This window comes from Lontra canadensis, unplaced genomic scaffold (assembly GCF_010015895.1).
Source record: "Lontra canadensis isolate GAN:19392208 unplaced genomic scaffold, GSC_riverotter_1.0 scaffold154, whole genome shotgun sequence".
NCBI classification, from domain to species: domain Eukaryota; kingdom Metazoa; phylum Chordata; class Mammalia; order Carnivora; family Mustelidae; genus Lontra; species Lontra canadensis.
In genome coordinates, this window is record NW_022631148.1 from 1,962,391 (window position 1) to 1,980,501 (window position 18,111).

The 18,111-nt window shown below is 42.0% G+C and overlaps 2 protein-coding genes across 2 annotated transcripts; one reads left to right on the top strand and one right to left on the bottom strand.

Moving 5' to 3' along the window:
• Window positions 1–4,646: 4,646 nt before the first annotated feature.
• On the bottom strand, window positions 4,647–8,666 carry LOC116859392 (serine/threonine-protein kinase WNK2-like). Its single transcript, XM_032844618.1, is given in 3 exon segments — window positions 4,647–4,708; window positions 4,711–7,895; window positions 8,509–8,666. Coding segments are annotated over 3 exon segments (3,405 nt in total).
• A 4,992-nt stretch (window positions 8,667–13,658) lies between these two features.
• Window positions 13,659–14,588, top strand: LOC116859369 (olfactory receptor 4A47-like). The gene has a single exon (XM_032844608.1). It carries the CDS (start codon window positions 13,659–13,661, stop codon window positions 14,586–14,588), a length of 930 nt encoding a protein of 309 aa, XP_032700499.1.
• Window positions 14,589–18,111: the final 3,523 nt, after the last annotated feature.

An 18,111-nucleotide genomic window follows, 5' to 3' on the forward strand; every position in this document is an offset into this window, starting at 1 on the left:
CATCCCTTCTATATATCTGCTGTTCTTCATCCATGACCCTTAAAATGCTGTTTGGCACCTTTGTTGTAAGAAAAACCATCTCTTTCGGGAAGTTTGTGACTGAATTCTTTGCTGAGCATCCATGTAGCCATCTGCAAACTCCTGTACAATGAAATCATAAAGAGTGGCAGGGATATGGCTTCCTCTTTCAGGTGACATGTACTAGAGGCTTTGTCCTTGCAACCATTCAGGTCCTCTTCACAGTGTGGCTGCCTGTGTGTGGCTTCACTGTCATAGACCATCTGTGCATGACATAAATCTTTGGCTGAAACTCATCTGCATGAGCATTCATACCCTTGGTGTCTCTGTTGCTGTCAAAAGTGCGTTCATCTGCCTGTGAAAAATTTCCTCTTGATTGTCTCCTAGTTGGTTATCACAGGCTCATGGAGGACCTATAGTTTGGAGGGGAGACACAAAGCTGTGTCCACCTGTGTCTCTCACGTCAGTGTGGTGGTTATAATACTGCATCCTGAATATTTGTATATTTGCACCCAATCACCACCTTCTCCACTGATCAAGCTGTGACTGTGTTGTATAGCATGGTAATTCCCTTGTTAAACTTAAACTTGCACACTCAGAAATTTGGAGGTTAAAATGTCATGTGGAAGTTCTGGGGTAGAAAAGGTAACTTTGAGAGATATCCACCACTCTTTAAAATAAATTTGTATATTAAATAGAATAGAGAAAAGAAGATAATTGGTACAGAGGCCCATGATCACTATTTGTCCGAAGTATGTTTATTATGACATATAGGCACTTTGAGGAAAGGTCCAGGGAGGAAATCATTTACCATGATACAAATAGCCTATTTCGGTTTATGTATTATCCAGGTCAAAGTTCAGTGTGCTGGGAGTATTAGTTAGAGTTCTTGTACAAAGCAGATTGTCAAGACACAGATCTGGAGATTTTAATTTACCAGTTTTGTTATTAGATGACATACCTACTTTTTATACAGGTGTATGTGTAAAGCCAATGATATATGAAATACTCTAGCCATGGCGCTATAGTTTATGCTGACAGCTTGCACCTATTAATGAAATGAACTTAGTTTTTATTTTTATTTATTTTTATTTTTTATTTTTTTAAAGATTGTATTTATTTACTTATTTGACAGACAGAGATCACAAGTAGGCACAGAGACAGGAAGAGAGAGGGAGAAGCAGGCCTCCTGCCGAGCAGAGAGCCCGATGTGGGGCTTGATCCCAAGACCCTGGGATTATGACATGAGCCAAAGGCAGAGGCTTAACACACTGAGCCACCCAGGTGCCCCTCAACTTAGTTTTTAAATGTAGTTTTTAACTTGTAGTAAAATCCAAATAACAAAAATTGAAGTTTTAATCATTTGTATTTGCAAAGTTTCAGTGGCATTGAATCAATTCACATTGATATGATGATTAAGTAAGTTATTTGACATTTATAATGCAGACACCAGCACCATCTGTCACCAGAGCTTTTTCATCTTCCCAAAGTGAAATTCCACATTCATTAGACATTGATTTCATATTCCTTCTCTTTGGGCCTTAGCAAACACTGTTCTTCTTCTTCTTCTTTTTTTTTTTTTTAATTTCTGTATCATTGATTTCTCCTCTAATCTTTATTATTTCTCTTCTGCTGGCTGTAAGCTTTATTTGCTGTTGTTTCTAGTTCTTTTAGCTGTGAGGTTATGTTGTGTATTTGAGACTTCTCTTGCTCCTTGTAGAAGGCCTGCATGCTACATACTTCCCTGTTAGGACCACCTTTGTTGCATTCCAAAGGTTTTGAACTGTTGTGTTTTCAGTTTCATTTGCTTCCATGTATTTGTTTAATTCTTCTTTAATTTCCTAGTTGTCTTATTTGTTCTTCAGTAGGATGCTCTTTGACCTCCATGTATTTGTGGTCTTCCCAAATTTCTTCTTGTGATTGACTTCTAGTTTTCTAGCATTGTGGTCTGAAAATATGCATTGTATGACCTCAGTCTTATTGTATCAGTTGAGGCCTGATTTGTGGCCCAGTGTGTGATTTATTGAGGAGAATGATGCATATTCACTTGGAAGAATGTGTATTCTTCTGCTTTAAGATGGAATGCTCTGAATATATCTGTGATATCCATCTGGTCCAGTGTGTCATTCAAGGCCCCTTTGTTTCCTTGTTGATCTTCTGCTTAGATGATCTGTCCTTTGCTGTGAATGGGGTGCTAAATTCCCCTGCTATTACTGTATTATCATCAATGAGTTATTTAATTTTGTTATTAATTTGTTTACATATTTGGCTGTTCCTAAGTTGGAGGCATAAATATTTAGAATCATTACATCTTCTTGTTGGATGCACCCCTTTAGTATGGTGTAGTGTCGTTGTTGTCTTGTTACAGTCTTTGGTTTAAAATCTATTTATCTGATATAAGGATGGCTAATTTAGCTTTCTTTTGATGTCCATTAGTATGTAAATAGTTCTCTGCTCTTCACTTTGAATCTGGAGGTGTCTTTTGGTCTAAGATGAGTCTCTTGTAAACAGTATATACATGGGTCTTATGGGTTTTTGTTTGTTTGTTTTATTTTGTTTTTAATCCATCTGACACCTTGTGTCTTTTTTGGAGCATTTACTTCATTTACTTTCAGAGTAATTTTTGATATGTGTGTATTATGCTGTTTTATTTCTTATTTTGTCATTGTTTATGGAATTTCTTCGTTTCTCTAGTTTTTGTCTCTTTTGGTCTTTCTTTCCCAGTCAAAGTGTCTCCTTTAATATTTCTCACATGCTGGTTTAGTGGTCACTAACTGCTTTGGTGTTTGTTTGGGAAACTATCTCTTCTTCTGTTTTGAATGATTACCTTGCTGGATAGAGTATTTGTGGCTGCAGATTTTCCCCATTCAGCATGGTGAATATATCATTTCTCTCTCTTCTGTCTTGCCAACTTTCTGTGGAGAGCACTGCTGTTAACCTTATTGCCCCTCCAATTGTCAGTTAGGGACTTCTTTTGTCTCATTGCTTTTAGGGTTATTCTTTATCTCAATATATTTCAAATATAACTGCAATATCTTGGTGTTGGCCTGCTTTTGTTTAGATGGAGGTTCTTTGTGTCTTCTGACTTTGGCTGTCTGTTTCATTCTCTAGATTCGGGAACTTTTCAGCCATAATCTTCTCAAATAAACCTTCTGTTACCTTTCTTTCTCTTCTTCTTTTGGGACTCATATGATATGAATGCTATGTTTGATGGAGTCTCTGAATTCCTTGTCTCTGCTCATGATCCAAGCATTTTTCTTTTTCTTTCTTTTATTGTTTCGTTATCTTCCATTATTCTGTCTTCTATATCATTTATTCATGTCTCTGCTTCTTCCATTCTTGTGGGCATTACATGCAGTCTGTTGTGAATCTCAGTTACTGCATTTTCCATTTCAGCCGGATGGTTAATTAGTTCTTTTATCTCTGTGGTAAGGGTCTCCCTGATGTCTCCTATGCTTTTCTCCAAGCCCAGTTAGTATACTTATGATTATTGCTTTAAAGTCTGCATCAGGCCTATTACTTACATCTGTTTTGATTAGATCCCTGGTTGTGATCTTTTCTTGTTCCTTCTTTTGGGATGAATTTCCCCATCTTGGTATTTTGACTAGGTCCTGCTTCTTCTCTGTGTTAAGAAAGTCTGTTATGTTTCCTGTTCCTGAGAGTAATGCCTTTAAGTAGAAGAGGTCAAATAATGGCCAAGGTCTAGTGCCTCAGGAAGTGTTTTTGATGTGTGCTGCATGTACTCTGCTACTGTGTTTTGGCTGCTCTGTTTCTCAGGTCAGTTGTATGTAAAGGTTCTATTTGCCTGCAGAGGGGGCTGTTTGGTCCTTGGTCAAAGTGTGGCTAGTTTTAACTAGATAAGATCTGGTCTGCTTGTTAAAGGAGACCTGATCATATTTCCACTATAAGTGAAGCTTTGAAGAACTCTGTGGTCAGTAGACATGGTGAATGCAGGGGTTTCTGGTGGTCTTCTGGGGAAGGGACCTGCTGCACTAGTCCTTAGGTACACTTATCCAGGAAAAGTATTACTAGCAAGTACAGAGGAGGGAGACTTGGTGTAAGCAGTTTAGGCAGCCAGTGAGGGCAATGTGCTATTTACTGAAGCTGGTCTATGCTAAGAGGTGGGGGAGGGAAATGGCACTAGCAAGCTTTTGTCCCCAGAGAGGGGAGTGCATGCTTGCTGCTCTCACAAAAGCACATTAAAAAGAGCAAATAATTTTCCCTCATGTGTCCCAGTATTTTCTAGATCTCATTTCACACTGTCTCCAGGTTGCTTGCCTGCCTTGAGCAGCACAATTCACCTTCGGCTCTAGCCCAGCCAAGTTTTCCCATCTTATAAAACTCTAAACTTTTAGAACCTGGAGTGAGAACCTTCACTTGTCTTCTGGAGGATGGTGTCACTGTGCTGGGACTCTTGCAGGTTTGATCCAGAAGGGCAATCGTAACAGAATGCACGGGCATGGGACTTGGAGAAATGCAGGCTAAAGAGCCAGCGTCCAGTGTAGCCACAAATAGCAGGTGTCTCTGTGCCTTTGCTGATGGGTGGAGTAAGGAAATGGAGCCTGCAGAGTCTTTTGTCAAAGGCAATGCAACCTCTCAAAGATGTGCACTAAAAAGTAAAAATAATCTCATGGGAAGCTGGATTTTTCCTTTAAGGACAGCTGGTCTTTACAGGGCGCTGGATCTTGGCTGGCTGCACGGAGCTCGGAGGAAGGGGGGGTGAGGATTCCGGGGCCTCCGCCGCTGGGTGCTCAGCCACTGGGCAGATGATAAACCACCTCTTCCCTGTGTGCAGGACGTTCTGCTGATACACAGGGGCGTTTGCCTGGGACTGGCGACTCTCCTCCCCGGTGCCCAGTCCGCAGGTGCTGAGGTGCGGCGGGCTCATCCCCGGGTCGGAGCCACGGTCAATGTCCGTGTCCTCACTGAGCATGTCCTCCGCCTTGTCCATGACGTCTTTCATCTGTTCGATGAACGTCTCCCGCTCGGCCTGCAGGATGAAGTCGTGCTCCACCATGTAGGTGGCGATCTCATCGGGCGCATCCCCGTCCAGGTCAAACTTGAATGTCACCATCTTGTGGTTGTGTATCTCCAGCTGGCACTCCACCATCTTGTCGCCCGTGTTGCACACGTTCAGGATGGTCAGCCGGGGGCGGCTGGCTCTCTCCTGGCGGGAGCGCGCGCGCGTCGACCGGCGGTGATGTTTCCGGGCAGCCTTGCCTTCCAGCCTCCCCCCGCCGAATGCACCCTCACAGCTGTCACTCATCTCTCTGCCAGAGGTGACATCAGAACCTCCGTAGCTCTCACAGCTCTGCGGGGGGCCGGGCTGCTTGTCCTGGGAGGCCTGCTCCTCTGGCGCTGGCTCCACCGTTAGCTGCACAGCTGGGCAGGGGCTGGCAAGCCCGGGCCCGGTGGGCGGCGGTGGCTGGGTAGCAGGTGGCAGGAGTGGGGCGGTCTGGATGGGCAGGCTCTGAGATGCCACCACCACTGCAGGGGCCAGGGAGCTGGGGAGCTGAGGCAACTCAGGAACAGCAGGCGGCAACACTTCTGGCAGAGGTGGGGAGAGGACAGTGGCCGGCACAGGCGCCATGGGGACCTGGGCGGTGACATCAGCAGCATATGGAGGTGGGTGGCCAAGTAGGATCTGGCTTCCCGCCCCACTGGCCGGAGCAGCCTGCTCAGGAGGGCGGACGAGGCCAGGCTGGTGGGGCTGTGGCAGGGTGGGGGGCGCTGGCTGTGGAGGGGTGGCCCGCACGGTCTGTGCCACGTGGAGGGGAGATGGTGGGATGTCGCTGGGCACCATCTGCGGGAAGGCCGCCGGGTACACGGGCTGGGCCGGGAGCTGGGCCGGGAGCTGGGCCACGGCGGCAGGGTGAATGGATAGGGCGGCCACACCCTGCGGGGCCACGGCCAGCAGAGGGATGGCGGTGGCAGTGGCAGCCACGTTTGGCACAATGGTCCGGCACGGCACTGCCACTGGCGCCCCAGCGGGGTGGGGCAGCTTGACGGCCTGCAGAGGCAGGGCTGGCGACGCGGGTAGGGGGGCAGCGGCCGCGCCGAGCGGGAGGCTGGGCAAGATGACGGCGGGAGAGAAATACTGCGAGGGGGCGGGCACGGCGGGCCCGCTGGCGGCTGGCAGGTCAGGGAGAGCTGCGGGGAGGCTGTCGATGGAGGCCAGGGGCGCAACGGGGGGCGCAACGGGGGGCCCCACAGGAAGCGGAGGCACCTGAGCAGGCACTTGAGATAGCGGCTGCAGAGATGCTGCTGGCATCTGGAGGGGCTTCAGCTGAGCGGGGGCCACCACCTGGGCCGTCGGAGCTAGGTAGGGAGGCAGGTGGGGGGGCACCGGCGGGAGAGGGCCCACGGATGGTGGGGCCAGGACAGGCGGCAGGGGCGCCGGCTGGGCCAGTGGGGGAGGCTGGTGGCCAGGGGGCACAGGCTGGCCTGGGCCCGTTGGCACGGGGACAAAGCTCATGGCCGGCTCCGGGAAATGCTGCTGTGGGAGCGGAGGGTGGACAGGGGGTGGGATGGAGGCCACTGGCAGGCCAGGCGCAGCAGGCTGCTGGTAGGTCCCCAGCGAGGGCAGGCTGTAGGGCAGGACAGGGCCATCACTGACGCTGACACTCACGGGGGGGCTGCACACACACTGGACGGGGGGCGGTGCTGCGTCCGCCAGCGAGCCCAGCACCACACTCTGTTGGCTGCTCTGAGAGTCCGAGTACACCGTGGAGCCCTGGCCGCTGTCGAAGGTGCTGTCCGAGGCCAGGGAGGTGGCGCTGGCCGGCAGCACGCTGGGGAGGAGGTGCTGGTCCGCCTCGGGTTCCTCGGACTCCGGGGGCCCAGCCTGTGCATGGTAGGTCACCTGGACCTGCAGGGGTGCGGGCGGGCCCCTGGCCTTGTCAGGGCTGCCAGGGTCTCGCTGTTCGGGAGGCTGCAAGGCCGGCCAGATCCTCTCCCGCCGCCACTGGATCAACGCTACACGGTCACGGATGGACTTGGCCACAATCTTCACATCACTCTCGTGGAAGAATCCTGACTCGATCATCTCCTGCGCCACACCATCAGGCTTCTCCTTCTCCAGGTCAAAGGTGAACTCTATGGCTCCGTTGTCCTTGGGCTTGCCCTTTAGTTTCTTGGGGTCCTCGACCCAGAGCCGGAGGGCGATGGCAGGCTTCCTGCCGTGGTCCTCCTCCGCCAGCTCCACCCTCACACCGGTGTCCTCCGCGAAGAAGGCGTGGCTCAGCAAGTCCTTGATCTCATACCTTTCCTCCTTGTTTTTGCAGATGCACTCCCCAATAATCTCCTTGATTTCGGGATCATGCACTTTCTCAAAGCTGGCAGGCTTGATGCCACAGGTGACCTTCCGGTAGATCTGGGCGGCGTTCTGGCACTCGGAGTAGGGGTACTCCGAGGTAGCCATCTCCAGCATGCACATCCCAAAGGCGTAGATGTCCACAGACTCGTCGTAATGCTCCTCGTACATCTCGGGCGCCATAAACTCAGGGGTGCCGATCACACTCTTGGCGAAGGACGCCCTCTTGAGCGTGGCCAGGCCCAAGTCGCCGATCTTCACGGAGCCGGTGGGCCCCGTGATGAAGATGTTGTCACACTTGAGGTCCCGGTGGATGATGGGGGGCGTCCTGGTGTGCAGGAACAGCAGCCCCTTCAGGATCTGCCGGCACCAGCTGCGGAGCACCTTGGGCTTCATCACCTTGAACCGCTTCAGATACGTCTGCAGTGTCCCCGAGGTCATCAGCTCAGTCACCAGCACGATGCACCTCTTCCCCCTGGCGCTGAACTCCCAGAAGTCATAGAAGCGCACAATGTTGGGGTGCTGCAGGCCCTTGAATAGCCATGTACTATAATGCACAGGCCTCCTTGGGTAGAGAGAAGAAAGGAGTTGTGGCTGGGGATGAAGGAGAAACTATCATGAAGCTGGCTGGATCCCCAAAAGTCCAGTCAACATATCCAGCACTGAGAGATGCTTCTTCCTGACATTAGCTCTCAAAAAGAATGGCCTGGAGGAGTCAAGATGGCGGAGAAGTAGCGGCTGAGACTACTTCAGGTAGCGGGAGATCAGCTAGATAGCTTATCTAAAGATTGCAAACACCTACAAATCCAACGGGAGATCGAAGAGAAGAAGAACAGCAATTCTAGAAACAGAAAATCAACCACTTTCTGAAAGGTAGGACTGGCGGAGAAGTGAATCCAAAGGGACGGGAAGACAGACCCCGGGGGGGAGGGGCCGGCTCCCGGCAAGCGGCGGAGCAACGGAGCACAAAATCGGGACTTTTAAAAGTCTGTTCCGCTGAGGGACATCGCTCCAGAGGCTTAACTGGGGTGAAGCCCACGCGGGGCCTGTGTGGCCTCAGGTCCGGCAGGGTCACAGAAGGATCGGGGTGTCTGAGTGTCGCAGAGCTCGCAGGTATTAGAACAGGGAAGCCGGCTACAGAGACGGAGCCGAGGAGTGAGCTCACAGCTCGGGCTTACCTTGAACCGGTCGCAGGCTCATGGGGAGAGATGATCCTCAGATTGTGCTGTCTTGCCTGGTTACCTGCCTGCCTCTTCTCCAGGAGTTGGCCAACATACTCAGATCCCTGTCCTAGCCAAGCCCAGGGACCTCTGAAACTCCAGCGTTTGAGGCCCATTGGTTGCAAAAACTTACCAAAATCAGCCACTCTCATTTTCCTTACTAATGGCTTTGGGGAAGTGTTCTTCTTGTGTGTATTCCTGTGTGCTCTGCTCTCTCTCACCATTCCCTGCAACCAGGACTCCCTCCCCTCTGCAGCACCTGGGATCATTTTCAGCATGAAACATGTCTTCACACTTCCTACCTTCCTTTATATGGCTTCTTCTCTCCCTTCAGCTGTGTATAATTTCTTCTATCAGTCCTCAGGTCAATTTCTTGGGCATTCAGAATGATTTGAAGGTTATATGGATGTGTTTCATGGGTGAAGCGAATTTAGGGTCCTCCACTATTCTGCCACACCAGGTACTCCAACTTATGGTTTTAACCATTTGTAAGAGCATAGTTTAGTGACATTGAGTCAATTTACATCGTCATGATGGTTAATTAATTTAATTGACATTTATAATGCAAGCACCAGTACCACCCACCTCCAGAGCCTTTTCATTTTCCCAAACTGAAATTCTACACTCATTAAACATTAACTCCCCAATCCCTCTCTCTGGGCCTTAGGCAGCCACCATTCTGTTTTCTTATTTCCTTATTTGGCTACTTTAAGTTCCTGTGTTTATGGAATCATACAATATTTGTCTTTTTGTGATTGTCTCATTTCACTTGGCTGAGTGAATTGCAGGATATCAATGTCTTAATATGTGTCAGAATTTCCTTCATTTTTAAGAGTGAATAATAATCCATTGTGTGCATACACTTCATTGTGTTCATACATTTATTACACTTTGTACACACTTTGGCTGCCTCTACTTTCTGGCTATCATGAATAATACTGCCATGAAAATGGGTATAGAAATACCTATTTGAGACTGTGATGTCCATTATTTTGTGTATATACCCCAAAGTGGAGTTGTGGATCATATGATGTTTTTTTGCTTATCTTTTCAGGAAGTACAATAGCATTTTCCATAGCAGCTACATCATTGTGCATTCCTACCAGCAATGGAGAGTTGTTCTGATCTCTCCACTGTCTTACGTGTGTTACAATTTTTACATTTTGTGATCATAACTCTCCTGTTGGGTGTGAAGTAGTATTACATTATGGTTTTGAAATGCATTTCAATAATGATTAGTGACATTGAGCATCTTTTCATGTGCTTATATGGCATCACATATCTTCTTTGGAGAAATGCCTATTGAAGTCCTTTGCTCATTTTTAATCAGGGTGTTTTTTTCTTTTTATGTGTGTTTTTGAGATGTGTGTTTGTTATGTATTCTGGCTACCAGCATATTATCAAATAAATCAATTTCAGATATCTTCTCTCATTTGTGGGATGCCTTTTCTTTCTGTTGATAGTGTGTTTTGATGTACAAAAGTTCTTAAAAGTGATAAAGTGTAATTCATGTTTTTTTTTTCCTTTTCTTGTCTGTGGTTTTGGTGTCCTACCCAAGAAATCATTATCAAATTCAGTTATGAAGTTTTCTTCTAAGAGTTTCATAGTTCTAGGTGGTAGTTTAGGTCTCTGATCCATTTTGATTCAATTTTTGTGTATGGTGTATGTGATTAAGGGTTGACCTTCATTCTTTTGCATGTGAATATCCAGTTTCACAGTACTATTTCTGGAATCATCTGTCCTTTCCCAATGAATGTTTGGACGCACAGGCAAAGGTTTATTTCTAGGATCTGTATTTTATTCCATTGTTGTGTCTGCCTTTTGATTCCCATACCTTTGTAGTTATTTTTAGAACCAGGAAGTCCTCCAATTGTTTGTTTGTTACCCCAGGGTTATTTGGCTGGTTGGCATGCCTTGAGTTTCCACCTGAATTTTAGGATAGATTTTTCTATTTCTGCAAAAACATTTCTTTTTTATTTTAGTAGGAATTTTTTTGAATCTGTAGATCAATTTAGCTAACACTACAACTTAGTACCATGAACCATATAAATTCACGAGTGTCTTTCCTCCCTTTCATTTGTGTCTTCTAGAATATCTTTCAACAACACTGTGCAGTTTTTCAGTGTAGAAGAATTTTGGGTCCTTGTTTAAGCTTATTCTTATGTATTTTGTTCTTTTTGATGTTCTAGTAAAAAAAATTGTTTTCTTAATCCTCTATGGATTATTAAATGGTCACACAGAAATTCAATATATTTTCTTGATTAAAAAAAAACTTCTCAACAAATTGGCTATGGAAGGAATGTACTTTAAAATAATAATGGTAATATATGACAGAGCCACAACTAACATCACACTCAGTGGGGAAAGGCTGAAAGCTTTTCCACTATAATCAAGGAAAAGATAAGAGTGTCTCTGCTCACCACTCCATTTCACAATAACATTGGAATAAAAATCCCTATGAAATTTTTAGCCTTTTCTACATATAGGTCATGCCATCAGTGAAGTGAGAACACATTACTTAGAATGTTCACTTAATTTTACTACCTAAAATAGTTTTTCTGGTGGTAGCTACTAGCTTTACATCTCAGCTTTAACATGACCTTTAAAGAAAGGCCTTCCCTGGTCACCTTTTCCATAGCAGTAATCTCCCTGAGTATACTTTGTTTGCTCTGTTATTAGCCATAGTGAAGACTATATTTAGTTTAGTAAATTGTCCCCTTATTTACTGTCTGACCCTATTATAAGAATATAAGGTCCATGCATGAAGGAGCTTTTACATAATTTTCCTATTTCTTTAGTTACTGTGTCCCCATTCATAGCATGGTTTCTGGCAGTAGATTGGAGCTCCAAATTAAAGAAATTAATAGTTTAATAGTTATTTTATATATAAACATATATCTAGAACATCTAACCACACTTCAAGGCAGGATAAATTTACTATTAAATGAAAGGAAAGAAAAACTTACTATGACAAGTGGGGAAATATATGAAAAATTTTTTCCCTAGCACAGTATGACTGGGCTAAAATTTTATTCTTGACTGGCAGTAGTCTTACAATAGTTCTAAAGCTATATTTTTATGTTACATCTTTCTGACCCTAATTATGTGATTTGGCCTCCTAGTATTTTTATAGAGATATTTTTAAAAAGTTTTTGTGGAAATTCCCAGTGAATTTAATTAAGGAAGAATCAGTCTTGGACACTTTCCAATTCCAGGCCTAATGAGGAATATGGTTAGAAGGGATAATATGCCCAGTGTTCTTTGCTCATATTGGGAAGAATATGCTATGCTCCTAAAAATTGGTACACATTTTTGAGGAGGTTTCTCTTAGGTTTAAAACATTATCTAATGAAAAACACAAAAATGTTTCTTAAAAATACCAGGTCAGCCAATCCGAGCTAAGAAAAAGGACAGAGTAAAGATGAATAAAGAGTTGAATGATATTTTCCTATTTAGAAATTAGTACGAAAGAAATTACTCGAGAAAAATCTCCGTTGGAAATGTCTGGTTGCTATCTTTTTATATAAGGATAGATTTCCTTGTCTTTTTGATAAATCATCCAAAATTTTTGTTCTAAATTTTTGTTTTTCTCTGTGGAACCTAGAATTCTTAGGAAGTAATCTACTATATAAATAAAAGCAATCTTATGAATAACCAGAAGACTTCACGGAGAGAATGGACAGATAATTGAATGAAATAAAATATGTCCTCAAATAACAATGCAGCTTTCTGTCCACTCTTGTCAAACTGGATGACAAAAGAATTCTAGGTTCTTGTGAATGAGTAAAAAGTGTTCCTTCAGATTGTGGACTTGTCTTCCTAAGGTAAGACTAACAGTAAATAGTGGAAACCAGGCTTTGCAATTGTGTGAGTACCTTCATTATGTAAAAGTTAGATCACTTTGAGATAAAGCACAATTGGGTTCTAATTCTAGTTTCGCCACTTCAAAATGGGTGAACTTGGGAAAAATAGATATTCAGAATCTCAGTTTGTTCAACTGTGGAATGGGGATTATAGTTTCTGTTACTGTAAGTATGAAATGTGATTCATTAAATTGTGAGTGAGTGAGTAGAATCCACTGAAGATGTTGTGAGCAGTGGACTGATCAGATCAGTATCAGATTTAAACAGGATCACTTGGGCTGTGTTAGGATAAAAAGAATTGGTGGAGGCCAGAATGAAATTCAGATGTCTAGTGCAGTGGGCCAGAAGTGGGGAGAGAAGGGAAATAACCAACTTTGTGATCTATTTCAATGGTCTAATAAGATTTGTTAAAGATATCAATATGTGATATGAGAGCAAGAAAGGCATGAAAGGTATGGTGATATTTCTTGTCTGGAAAATGATTTGGAAGGTGGTACCATTTAGTCAGATGGTAAACACCTACATTTGTGGCTGAAAATTAGAAATTTAGTTTTATAATTTCTAAATTAATATCCAATTGGAGATGTTCAGAGTTGGAGATGTTGCATATAAGAAGTTTAAAAATTAAGGAGAGACCCAACACTGGAAAGGTTCCACATTTACTGGTCAAGGAAAGAGGGCATATCCAACCAAAGACCATAAGAAAGAAGTCTCAGTGAGGGAAGAAACAATCCAGGGCAGCGACTTTCTGTTCCTAATTTGTTCCACTCACTTTGAATATGTCAGTTACCCTAAATGGGTGTCAAGTATTTCACTTTTGTGACTTTATAAACTGTGCACCCTTGCATGGAATCCCTTGCCCTCTTGTCCTTCCACTTCTCCTTTAAATCTCAGGAAGGAGTGCTTCCTCTTGGAAGCCATCTTTGATTGCTGTTTTGTTGATATATTCTTACCCCTGACCTTTGCATTGTGTGACTACCTTTATATTGGCACTTATTTCATTGAATTTTATTATGTATGCTATCACTGAGTGTAGGAAACCATGACTTGTTCAACTTGGAAATCACACTGTGTGTGACACAAATAGGTACTCCTGCTTATTTTTTTTCTTTTACAATCTTTTACACAATCTTTTAACTGAATGAATCAATAAAAGATTAACCTTATAACGCATTTTAAAGGCTGTCTCCCCTGTTTTGTAGATCACCTGGTTCTAATACAAGAAGTGACTCCCATCCAGACTAGATGGACCCAAGAAACAATGTAACTTACTTTGTCCTCTTGGGTCTCACCCAGGATCCAAAGGAGCAGAAGGTCCTTTTTGTTATGTTCTTGCTCTTCTATATTTTGACTGTGGTGGGCAATGTGCTCATTGTGGTGACTATAGCAGTCAGTAAGACCCTGGGCTCGCCTATGTACTTGTTTCTTGCTAACTTGTCTTTTATGGATGTCACTTATTCCTCTTGCATTTGCCCCAGATTGATTTCAGGTTTGTTGTTTGCAGAAAATACCATATCCTTCCAATCTTGTATGACTCAACTATTTACTGAACACCTTTTTGGTGGCTCAGAGGTCTTTCTTCTGCTAGTGATGGCCTATGACCGTTATGTGGCCATCTGTAAGCCCTTGCATTATTTGGTGATCATGAGGCAATGGGTGTGTGTTGTGCTGCTGGTAGTGTCCTGGGTTGGAGGTTTTCTGCATTCAGTAATTCAGGTTAGCACTGTTTATGGGCTCCCATTCTGTGGTCCTAATGTCATTGATCATTTCATCTGTGAAATGTATCCCTTACTGGAACTCATCTGTACTGACACATATGTCATTGGCCTGTTAGTGGTGGCCAATGGAGGGATGATCTGCTCTATTGTGTTTATGTTCTTGCTCATCTCTTATGGTTTTATATTGTACTCTCTAAAGAATCTTAGTTCAGAAGGGAGGTGGAAAGCCCTCCAGACCTGTGGTTCTCACATCACTGTGGTGGTCTTCTTCTTTGTTCCATGCATTTTCATGTATGTACGACCTGCTAAGACTTTCCCCATTGACAAGTCATTGAGTGTGTTTTTTACAGTCATAACCCCCATGCTGAACCCACTGATCTATACTCTGAGAAATTCTGAGATGACAAATGCTATGAAGAAGCTCTGGAGTAGAAATGTTATATCCTTTAGTAGATAAGTATATTATCTACCACAAGAAGAATCCCTCTACATTGAGTCCATTTTCTGAGAATGCAGAAGTATTCCTAAAATGATTCTGAATTCCCTTTTTTTCAAAGTAATTAAGTTATTTATAATTAAAGATTGAACTGGATGATTGTGTTATAATAACAGTTTCCCTTCCTGCTAGAATGTCAGGTTCGTAATACCTTGTAAGACTTCATTTAAGGGTGTAATGCCTTTATAGCAGGGATTCAACAATAGGTAATGAATTAGTGAGGAAGTTTTTATATGGTTATATTAAGTTTTAATAAGTCTGTATTTTCAATATGCCTGTGACATGTACCCCTTAATGAAATTGGTTTGTATTGGCACATATGTCATTGACCCATTAGTGGTGGCCAGTGGAGGGATGATTTGCACTATTTTGTTTGTGTTCTTGCTCATCTCTTATGGTGTCATCCTGCACTCTCTAAAGAACTTTAGTTCAGAAGGGAGGCAGAAAGTCCTCGTGGTGGTCTTCTTTTTTGTTCCATGTATTTTCATGTATGTAAGACCTGCTAAGACCTTCCTCATTGACAAGTGTATTTTTTACAGTCATAACCCCAATGCTGAACCCACTGATCTACACTCTGAGAAATTCTGAAATGGCAAATGCTGTGAAGTAAGTAAGTGCATCATCTATCATGAATGAAGCATTTTGACATTAGTGTCAATCTCCACAAATGTTAAAGTCCATTTTACTGTAAATGCATTTACAGTCATAGTCAACAAATAATGTGCAGTGAAAGAGTCAAATATTTTTAGAGTTTTACTAATTAATAATTAATTGCTATGTTTACTTTTGTTACTTTTTGTCTCATTCATAATTCTATTTCTGGTCAGTTTCTTGTCTTTTATCTTCTTTCTTTTCATTGTTAAAATATTTCTTTTATATAGAATATCTTCTCTATTTAATTTCTTTTCATATGAAGTTTTTGTGTAACATTTTACTTTTAAGATATACCTGAGCAAAAAATAGATAAAATAAATATTAAAAATAGAATCCTTACAAAGAAGAAATGGTGTGGAATGAACATCCTATCTGTCCCTCACCAGTCTCCCTGTTCTTCCATATACATCATTGTACTAAGATTGTTATTGTTCCTAAGATTATCCAATTAATAATCTTTGCTAATAAAAAAACATATTTTCATGTATGTGTTTGTCTTTGTGTCTAACCTTTGTAATTACTACTTAGCCTCCTGAAGATCTTTCCATACCAGTGCACAGATATAACTCATTCTTAGGTTCCTCCTACTGCCTAAAAATTCTTAATAAAGATATAGCTACATTAGTGTTTCCAGTACTTGTCCTGTTTTCCTGAATCTTTTCCTATGATAAATAGCTTTGCAGTGAAGTCTTAGAGATTTTCTAATTATGAGTTTTTAGCAGTGCAATTGTTTGATCGATTGGTAGGTATATTTAAAATTGCTGTTGTTCATAGTTATTGCCAAAGTGCCATCCATAAGCTTATACAAACTATGCTACTTCCCTCAGTTTAGAGTTTGTGCACATTCTCAACAACAAGTTCTTGATGAATATTTATAGTATTTGAGATTCTGGTTGTTAAAAAAATTGTATTTCATTTGTTTACTGTAATTGAAATTCAGTAAATATAATTGAATTTGATTCACATATTTAAAATTATTTGTACTCATCTTTTGTGAATTATCTATTATTGACTTTTACATGTTTTGTTTGATTGCTGTTCTTTTCCATATGAATTTTTATGACTTAATCATGCACTAAAGACATTATCCCTTTCACCATTGTGTATTTTTCTAGCCTATGATTTAATTTGGATGTTATTATATTGTACAGAATATCTTTAGCCATGTAGAAATTTTTTACATATACATAATCAAATCTACTAATACTTTCTTTGACCTTTGTATCACTCTCAGAAAGACTTCCCTATTTAAATGTTAAAAAATATTCTCCCACATGATTTTCAATATTTAATTGTTCAATTGTTTTGTGGTTTTATAGTATATGCTAAATTTTTGATCCATCTACACTTTGATGTAAGCTCTCAATTAGGGATTAAATTTTACTTATTTTTCTAGGTTGGCATTTGTAGAGATATATACTTATTTTTTCCTGCCATTTAAGACATAATGTAATTATACTTAATTTGTAAGACACTTAGATGTCTGATAAGCTTAGTACTCCTTCTTACCATTCCTTATCAGAGCCATATTTATTCTTTAAACATATTTATGTTTGAAAATAAAATTTTAATAGGCCACTCTAGTAAAAGTTATGTTTAGTTTGTGTTTCCAGTATGAGTTGATTTAGGAATAGTTACTAGCTTTAGAGAATTAAAAATTCTCATCCAAAAACTGGGTAGTTCTTTTCACCTAACAAGATTTCTTTGGTGTTCATATAGACCCAGTATGTTTCTTCGTAAATTTAGCCTTTTTGAGTAAACTTATTTTATGTTGTTTTGCAAATAGAATCTTATCTTCTACTTTCCAAGTGTCTGTTGTTTCAATGTAGAAAATCTGCATTTTTTCACTATTATATAAGACGTTGTCTTCAGAGTACATCATTCATCCTTTTTAGTCTAAGTTCTGCACCTTTTGACATATACAGTTATGTAACCACATCGCAACCAATGTACAAACGTTTCATCACCCCAAATAATTCCCCATGCATCATTGTACTCTCCTTCTACCTTAGCCTTTAACCCTATGCTGACAAATGCTGATCCCTTTCTATTCCTATCATTCTATCTTTTCCAAAATGTTATATAAATTGAATCATACAGTATAAAATTCTTTTTTATTCTGGCTTTTTGCGGTATAATTGACTAATCGAAATTGTATATATTTAAGATGCAATATGTGATGATTTGATATATGTATTCATTGTGAAGTGGTTACCATTACCAAGCTAATGAGAACATCTATTACCTCACATATTTTTTTTTCCTTCATGAAGGCCACTTAAAATGTATTCTTAGCAAATTTCAAGTAAACAATACAGTATTATTAAGTAGAGCCACCATGCTGTATATTAGAGCCTTAGAACTTATTCATCTTTAAAAAAATTTATTTATTTGAGATAGTGAACACAAGAGAGAGATAGAGAGAATGAGCAGGGGGGAGGTAGGGGCAGAGTGAGAGGGAGATGCAGACTTCACACTGAGCAGGGAGCCTGATGAGGGGCTTGATCCCAGGAACCTGGGATTATGATCTGAGCCAAAGGCAGAGGCTTAATTGACTGAGCCACCCAGGTGCCTCAGAACTTATTTATCTTATAAGTGAATGTTGGTAGTTTTTGAAAATTTCCCCAACCTCCAGTACCTGGTAATCATCATTCTCTTCCCTGCTTCTATGAATTTGACTTTTTTTTAAACTACCACGTATAACTGAGTTCATGTAGTATTTGCCTTTCTGTATCTGTCTTATTTCACTTAACATTCTCCTTCACCGATGTCCCAGAAAGCAAAATTTTCTTTTTTATAGCCAAATAATATTCCATTACTTATAAATGCC